Source organism: Osmerus eperlanus, chromosome 13 (genome assembly GCF_963692335.1).
Source record: "Osmerus eperlanus chromosome 13, fOsmEpe2.1, whole genome shotgun sequence".
Lineage (NCBI taxonomy): Eukaryota > Metazoa > Chordata > Actinopteri > Osmeriformes > Osmeridae > Osmerus > Osmerus eperlanus.
Genome location: NC_085030.1, coordinates 9,918,291 through 9,926,696, shown reverse-complemented (window position 1 = coordinate 9,926,696; position 8,406 = coordinate 9,918,291). Strand labels below are relative to the sequence as shown.

Below are 8,406 nucleotides of genomic sequence, written 5' to 3'. Positions count from 1 at the left end.
CTCTGTCTTTCCCTCCCTCTCTCTTCCCTCATGCTCCCCGCTCCCCCCCTCCTCCTCCGCTCTCTTAGAGCTGCAGACTGAGGAGATGCATAAATTCAGCCATATTAGTATTCCAGTCAGGCTCTGCATTTCAAGGCAAGGCCTAGCGCCCTTCCGCCTCTTTCCTTCGCTCTCCCCTCCCCTCTCACTCTCTCTTTAGCTCTATTTTTGTATCATCAATGGAATATTTTCATCAACGCTTGTTGTTTGAAACTAAACATTATAAAAAAATTCTGGTTGCAGTTGCGTAAGATTAAATAATTTCTTAACATTTTCATTTGTAACAAAAATACTAACAAACACAATTAAACTTATCATTATATTTTTGTTGCGCTGAGATTCAGATGCTTCAAATATCATTGCACATATTTTTTGGGTGCGTGTGTGTCAGTGAGTGTGTGTTTGTCAGTGTGTGTGTGTGTGTGTGTGTGTGTGTGTGTGTGTGTACGTGCTGCAGACTTCCATTGTGTTGTGCTGTCAGGCCCAGCAGCCCAGGCGATAAATCATGCATGTCTGATGGAGAAGGGCAGAGGCCCCGGACAATAACATTTCAGACAGACTGCTCAGAAAAGCTGCTCAGTGTATATGTTGCTGAATAAGATTGTGCAAAATTTGATCATTTTGAACGATATATGGTCTTTTGCATCCTAATGTTGAAGTTGTTGCAAATAAACTCAAAAACGTGTGTTTTCAGAGAAAAATTATTATGACATTGAAAGAGTGAAGGTCACAATAATATATGTAGGTTTATGGCATGCAAATAGAGTGCTGCATCTTTGTTGTTTAGACATGGTAAATTGGAGGACATGCTGACAGCCACAATAATATATTGAAGATAATAGTGAGAAGTGTACAAATACAGCAAAATTGTGTCATAGTAACCATACTAAACGTGATAACTAACCTTAACTGTTGTAATTGTTTAAACCTGTTTTCATTTAATGATTTATTCAATTTAACAGCCCAAAATATGACGCAGACAACAAAATAACAATATTCGCATTGTTGATGTTGTCATTGTTAGTAATACTAAAGGCAGTTTTTTTTCTCAATCAATTGCTAATATGATTCATTAAATCATAAAAATGTATTATTCTTTTTTTAATGTTTTTTATTTATTTTTGTTATTCCACGAACTAACAGTTTGATGAAAAAACTCATTTAAATAACTATAACTCAGGTCACCCCATTGTAACAAGGTTGTTTATTACAACATACATAGTTTGTTTCAAAACATAATACAAGCTTTATACTGAAAATAAATAATTGCTTCACTTGTCATTGAAATTTGGAATAAAAGCGCCGAAACAGTCATATTTTTATTGAAAATATTGAGTTGTTTTTGTGTGTTCTTTTTAACAATGCAAGTGTTTGGATAACTAAAGAGAATTTGTTTAAATTAATGACCTCAAAAAGTTTGTAATATACAAAACTGTACAATATTCGAAAAAAATATTTAAGAAACAAAAGCAATAACAGGAGTATTTAAGATTATAAAACTTTAGATATTGAACGTACAATAAAATAATTATAGGCAAGTGTATATCGTCGACTTTCGATGCGACTCACCTAATTCACGGCTTTCTGTTTCTGAGTTTACACAGTTATATGGTCGATGATGGTGGTTTATATCAAATTATTGAGTTTATAAATAGAACCACAGAACAAGTGTGTGTTGCTTTTCTGGACAATACACCGTTGTGGATGGAACAGTTGAGATCAAATCCTCCAAGTGCTTTAGTGTCGTTAGGTTATTGTTCTATAATTTAAAAAAACTCAAATCAAGGTGTATTGATATGGACACAATAGTACTTAAATACAGGTATATTGTAGAAAATAATAAAATATGAAAAACATGTTTTAAATCAAAAGATAGGCCTATGGTTTGCGTCGCGCGAGGTGCTTTGTAAAATGGCCTCCGTGGTCTCCTAACAGCGGTGCATGATATCAAAACAGATCCTAAGATACATGTGATTATTATTTGCATTGCACACCAATTAATATTCAAATAGCCATACATTATTTATGTAAAGAGACTTATAGAAAACAAAAAAGATGAAAAGCCAAAACCACACGCAAAATTAAAAATGAAAACTATATCAGTCAAATTCCCCAAATGGTTATTACTGAACAACCAGCTGCGGGACAACGAGGAGACAAACCAAGGCGTTGCTGGGAGGTTATTAGGCACATTTTTGTATTCATATCCTTGATGTCGTAGAAAATAATTTGGCAACTGACTGGGTCCAGAAATGATTTCAGAAATTAGACATTTGATGTGCGCGCAACAATGCCCCCCAGAACAGATATATAAAATGGCAAAGGCTGAACAGGTATTTCTCTGTTATTGTTATTGTCGTGTTTCTCAGTGCTGGAGTCATGAGTTTGTACGGGACAGTCATGGGAGCAAGGAGGAGCATCACTCCCGGTGCCAATGTGCTCCCATGCGCTTGAGAGTCTCGCGGGGGGATCACTCCCAGTACCTCGGTCAGAGATCATGGCACGAGGAGGCATCTCCTGCGCTCCCACTGTGAGAGTACGGTCCCTCGAGCGGTGGCTCTCCTGGCGGAGTCATTCGTTTTTCTTTCTGTCGCCGGTTGCAAAACCACACACGCACCACCTCCTTCTCCAGCTGAAGTGAGTCCGCGAGCGAGGAGATCTCCTGGGCAGCGGGCTTTGGACACTTAAGAAAATGGGTCTCCAAAACTCCTTTCACGCTCACCTCAATGGACGTCCTCTTCTTCCTCTTCCTCCCCTGCGCAGCTATCTTGTCAATACTGCTCGGGCTCCCCGTGGACGAATCCGCCTCCTCCAGCCACTTGTTTAGCAGCGGCTTCAACTTACACATGTTTTTAAAGCTCAGTTGGAGAGCTTCAAACCTGCAGATGGTTGTCTGGGAGAAGACGTTCCCGTACAGGGTGCCCAGTGCCAAACCCACGTCCGCCTGCGTAAAGCCTAGCTTGATCCTCCGCTGTTTGAACTGCTTGGCAAACTGCTCCAGTTCATCTGATGTCGGCGTCTCCTCGTCGGAGTGGTCGTGACAGTGGTGCCCACCAAGGTCGCTCTGATCTGGGCTTAGTGTGTCTCTGAGGCCGGGGTGCATGCCTTGGCTCTGGGGATTGGGCGGAGGGGTGAGCCCTCCGTGGTCCAGCATACCGTTCACCGAAAAACCCGTCTGGGAGTAAATGTTGATCTGTTGGGCGCTGGTGATGGAAGAGTTGTGAGAGACAGGAGTCCCCCAAGCTCCGGGGTGGTTGGTATGATTGTTGTGGTGGGGCGAGTGATGAGCTACGTGCGAAGAGCGGTGATGGATGATGCCGAGCTGAAGGTCCTCTCGGCCCGGCTTGACGTCCTGCTGCTCCATAGAGGCCGACCAGGGGCTGCCCTCTCCAAGGCTGCTGACCCACTGGTGCCCGAGGTGGCCGTTACTCTGGACGCTCTGCAAGTAGTCGCTTTGGAGCAGCTTCTGGTGGCCTCGGAAGGGGCTTGCGGGCTGCATGGCCTGGCTGTCCGGGTGGAGCATGGGGCTAGAGCTGAGCAGGGTGTAGGGGCTGGAGGCAGCTGTGGCCATGCTGGCTGCTGAACCCCACTAGCGCTACTGAGGGGAGGGCGCAGCTCAGCCTCTGACATCTCCCTCTCTCCAGAGCCTCAGCAGAAGCCAGCCGTTGACTGACAGACACCGGGTCCAGTCACAGCACGACTGGAACGCAATAGCTGTGGCCTCAGCCAATGACGGAATGGATAGCCTCGCCTCCGTTCCTCTGTAAGCGGAGGTGCGGTAGTGGAAAGGGTTAAGTCCCATCCGAACCGGAAGTGAGTTAAAGTGCTGCTCCAGTGGGTCTGACTGTGGAATGGTGTACCCATGGAGCGCAGTTCCTGTTTATTAACTAAAGTTTCCAACTTATTTAAGCGCGAGCTTATTACTACCGCTGTCACCCTTGAGCGCGCGCACAGGAGGAGATTAGAGCACACTGGCATTTCAAAGACGTGCCAACACTTAATTTAGAGGAATATCATTAGCTTCAAAGAACTACTCACTTTGCTAATTATTACTTTTTAAATTTAAAGTTATTCAGATATGTTGTTATCATATTGGGTAGGCATTGGAGTATTACCTGAAACATATTTTTCTTTCCATGTATTTCTTAAACCAGCCTATATGCTTTATCCATAAAAGAGCAAAATCCGAAACAAATTTGTAAATTGATATGTATATGCTACATAAAATATGAACTGTAGGCCTAACACGTAAACAGAAACGGATGCAACATGATTTCTCAATGAATGTCTGTTGCCAGAAGCTAATATGTGTGGTCAAATACAAACATTTGGTTTCTCATCATTTTTTGGCATCAGTAACCATTTTATATTTATTCAGTCGTCCATGCTTCTAGAGATAAGTAAAACCGTGCGCAGGTATTTAAGAATCTCGACAGGTCTTCTCAGTTAGAAAAAAACATATACCTGCATATTTGAGAGTTAACCTAGCTGCGTAATTATATTTGCCATTAGAAGACTGCATCCCGATCCCTTATTGGTTTGAAATTCCATTAAATATATTGCTCGAGCTCCCAGGTTAAGCTTGATTTAAATTTGCATACATTTTCATACATTTAGCAGAAATAAAAGAAGGCTGCAGCCACCAGAAAGTCATTAAAGAGCTGGCGGCTGAGGAGTTGGTCTGGAGGAGGAAGACGAGGCAAGAGCAGGTGAGATAACCGGGAGACGGGAAGACCGGGCCATTTGGGTCGGCTGGGTCCGGTTTCCGGGCAGGCTACTGAAAAACAGCTGCAAGGGACGGGGTAAACAAGCTGACTCGGCATAAACAGAGTTGAAATAACATGTATTCTTGTATTGAAGTATGCTAAGTAGCAAGTGTATTTGGAACTGTATTATGGGTTGACATATTTTTATTAATTAAATGTGTTTACTGTTGATGTTTGATGTTTCAGTTCAATTCAATTTTGAACGGAGCCGTTGCGTAGGTTATAGACCAAGGCTGCTTGAATAGACGTTCCGTAATAAGGCCATATTGTAAAACAGCATGGGATTAATATTATTTTTTATTTAAAGGGCGTGAATATTTAGGGTGGAATCATTTGTTTTAGATTGACAAGGGGTCACACGGATGAGCCAAAGCTCTTGTGGTCTGAAACTGGGACGTATTTGAAATAGCATAATTACTATTAAAAACTGGCAGTCCTTTTCAACCTAAATTCATCTGGCTACATGTCATATTGATTGACATGCTACCGCACAAATCTTAAAGGGAACGAATGAATTTGCCATTTTCTAAACTAGGCTCATTTACCCAATTGCATTTATCAGTTTCAAATCTGGCTAAAGGTTTTTGAAGAATGTGAACGCTTTTCCGGAAGAGATTGACGGATATCATTATCCATCTTCCATCCTATGTGTGAATCATTTTTTAGCCTATTTGGAAAATTCTGTTTTAAGAAACCCCCTATATCTGGCCTATTGTCGCAAGAGTTGAGGAGGACAGAACTACAGAAGAGGGGGTTGTGCTGTCTGTCCCTCTCGATAGTCTAAGTTTCTAAGTGTAACAGATGCTTCTCTCGAGCCGTTCCTTGTGCTGATTCCTTTATTCACACGCGCATTTTTGTGCCGTCGAGCGCGTTACCATAGCGAAGCAAATAAAAGGAAAAGCCCCGCTCCGCGCGCTGAATAAAGAGCCCATTCAGAAAGAAAGCGAGCGGACCGGGGAGAGACCACTCCGACCTAGCTCGTGCTACAGTTACAACACCAGAGTTTTCTTGTGGAAGGATAAACACTAGCTATACCTTAGTATTGATTTCAATAACGACAGTAAATTATATCGTGTTAGGCTAGATAACCGGGCGGATGCCAATGTTGTGCTGTCCACCTAAATCTGACCACAAAGCGTGTGATCCACGCTGATAGCAGGCCAACATGCACGTTTACAAATAACATTAAATGACTGAATTGTTAATGTTAAGTAAGTGTATGTTATTGTTGGGCAATAGAAAGACAACATTTAGGCCTATTTATTTAGTATGTTTTCCCTTAATCTCCCCCACCCCCATCCCCAAAACCAAATGAAACAAAAATGCATAGATTTGCCCTGATCACATCTCGGAAAGCCTGAACTTTTGTAGACGCACCAACATCTCAGACGAATGAACCGTACTCTCTTTTGCTGCTTTATTTCTCGACCATGGTGCTGTGGAGCATATCCTATAGACGGAGTGTAGGCTATAGGCTGGGCTAAACAACGGTTTAGTCTGTTGGAGAAACAACCGCTGCCCCGGGGCGGGACCTGTCACAGGGTGTCATGACCTCCCCAACGTCCCGTCAGCTTCTCACACACTAGACCTCTCCATGGCCCCGTGGGCCATTTATTCAGCAGACAGTTGAGATTCTCAAAACGGTAATAACAACCAGATAAACAATTTTTGTCCATTGAAATCATATTTTCATTTATTTATGTCACAATCGACCTTTCCCTGCATTGTAGACTACAGATTTCCACATCAAGACTCTAATTTGTGTGTAATTTGGTGAATTCAAATCGAAGAAATGGTTAAGATTTTTTTTAAATTTAATATTTAAAAAACAAATCTGCTAAACAAGTGACAGAAGCCACGCATAGTGTATGTCTTTGATTTTACGCTTATGGGGCAATTTGTATTTAAATTGACCCATTTCAGAATTTGAAACTTGGTGCTCCAGTCGGTTACGAGCCTGGGGTTATTGTCACAACTTTCCCATCACAGCTAAACAACTCAGCTGCTCTTTCAGCCTTGACGTTCACCCAAGGCAGGCGTCAGACAGTAAAATCAATACCTACATTTGTTCGTGGAGTCGTTAAATGACACTGACATGGGTTCTAAACCGGACTTGAGTGTGACTCAAACTCATATTCCACTGTATTTTTATCATTGCTTAACTAATTGTTACATAATGTTAAACAACTTCTTTCAGACATTTAACATGTATTCATTATCATGACCAAAGACGAACAGAAACACAACGGGGTGTTCATATTTGTTGCCATGTAGACAGTTTGTCTTTTGCTAATTTAAATAGCCTTAGGGAGTAGGCATCACCTTGCTTGTGTGTGCATGTGCGCGTGTGTTTGTGTGTTGTGTGTGTGTGTCTGTATGATTGTATTTGTATGTATGTGTGTGTGTGTGTCTTGGCAATGGGGCTGTGATATAGAGGAAATGCATTAGACACGCCAGGGCACCGGAACGGCGGGCACGCGCTCTCCAGGGCCTAAGTGAAGACCAGTCTATGCGCTAAAGCGCAGCAAGATAAGCCACATAAATGTTCATTGTAATTTATATAGGATATTGAATTAATTACTAGCTCTTGTTAATTTCTTGAATGCGATTCTGGCTTACCTGATATTATCTTCAGCAAGCTTGCAATAGGAAGATCACGTGGATAGGAAATTGTCTATGAACATATTGAAACGAGTTATTACCGAACAAGTTATTCAATTTGAGCAGTTGAGTCCACTATCACGTCAAGAAGAAGCGTCTTTGAGAAACAATAGCCCAAGAATGTTCAGTTCAGGATATGCACGATGTCATTACCTTTAATACAGGTGCATGGGAGAGCTCATTGAACATATTGAAACAACTATCCTTGGCCTTCCTCTTTACCTTAAAGGGTATTTTTCAGATAATGAAAAATACAACTTTGACAGAGACAACAGTTTTGTCGGTTTAGTTCTGTACGTCCAATTATAAAGTATCATGGAAAAGGTAATAAAAGAAAACCGGCTGGGTATTTTATTAGTGTTAACAATGTTTAGGTCGCTATTTAACATGGGACTAGAACCACTTACAGGTGGTTTGACGCTGTGCAAATAATCAAATTGGCTATTATTCAGGCTAACGTTCAAAAAGATTTGGTCCAATACTTTAATCAGTTTGTTGTTGTTTTCGTTGCTATTTGTATTATTATTGTTATTATTGTTATCACTCTTTGGCCATTATAACCATGATGTAGGTTATTAATATTATTCGAAGTGGTACCTTGCTAATAGTAACATTTTGTTATTGTTAAAATAAGTAGGCCTACTTTAATATTACACTTTACATCCTACTGCACATCGTACACCCTATTGTCGTTGTTCTTGTTAGAAAAAAGTATGTATTATCACCATAAGCCTACGTAGGCATAAACTGTGTCTCATTGCGTTTTTATTTTCATTTTCATACCAGTTTGAACTTTTTACAAAATACTTAAGTCATAATTACTTTAAGCATAATCTATGACTAAGGCCTACGCACGACGCTGGCTATCATTCAGTTAAAAATACCTCAATGTCATTCTTGAGAGATTTAAAACAAATAACCAAAATGCATCGATCGATCA

General features: G+C 41.2%; 1 protein-coding gene across 1 annotated transcript; it reads right to left on the bottom strand.

Moving 5' to 3' along the window:
• Positions 1-1,223: 1,223 nt before the first annotated feature.
• On the bottom strand, positions 1,224-3,834 carry LOC134032921 (POU domain, class 3, transcription factor 4-like). The gene has a single exon (XM_062476983.1). It carries the CDS (start codon positions 3,608-3,610, stop codon positions 2,528-2,530), a length of 1,083 nt encoding a protein of 360 aa, XP_062332967.1. The 5' UTR covers positions 3,611-3,834; the 3' UTR covers positions 1,224-2,527.
• Between the last annotated feature and the right edge of the window lie 4,572 nt (positions 3,835-8,406).

Excerpts from the sequence above, each read along its gene's own strand:
- LOC134032921 (XM_062476983.1), bottom strand. The coding sequence starts at position 3,610 with ATGGCCACAGCTGCCTCCAGCCCCTACACCCTGCTCAGCTCTAGCCCC.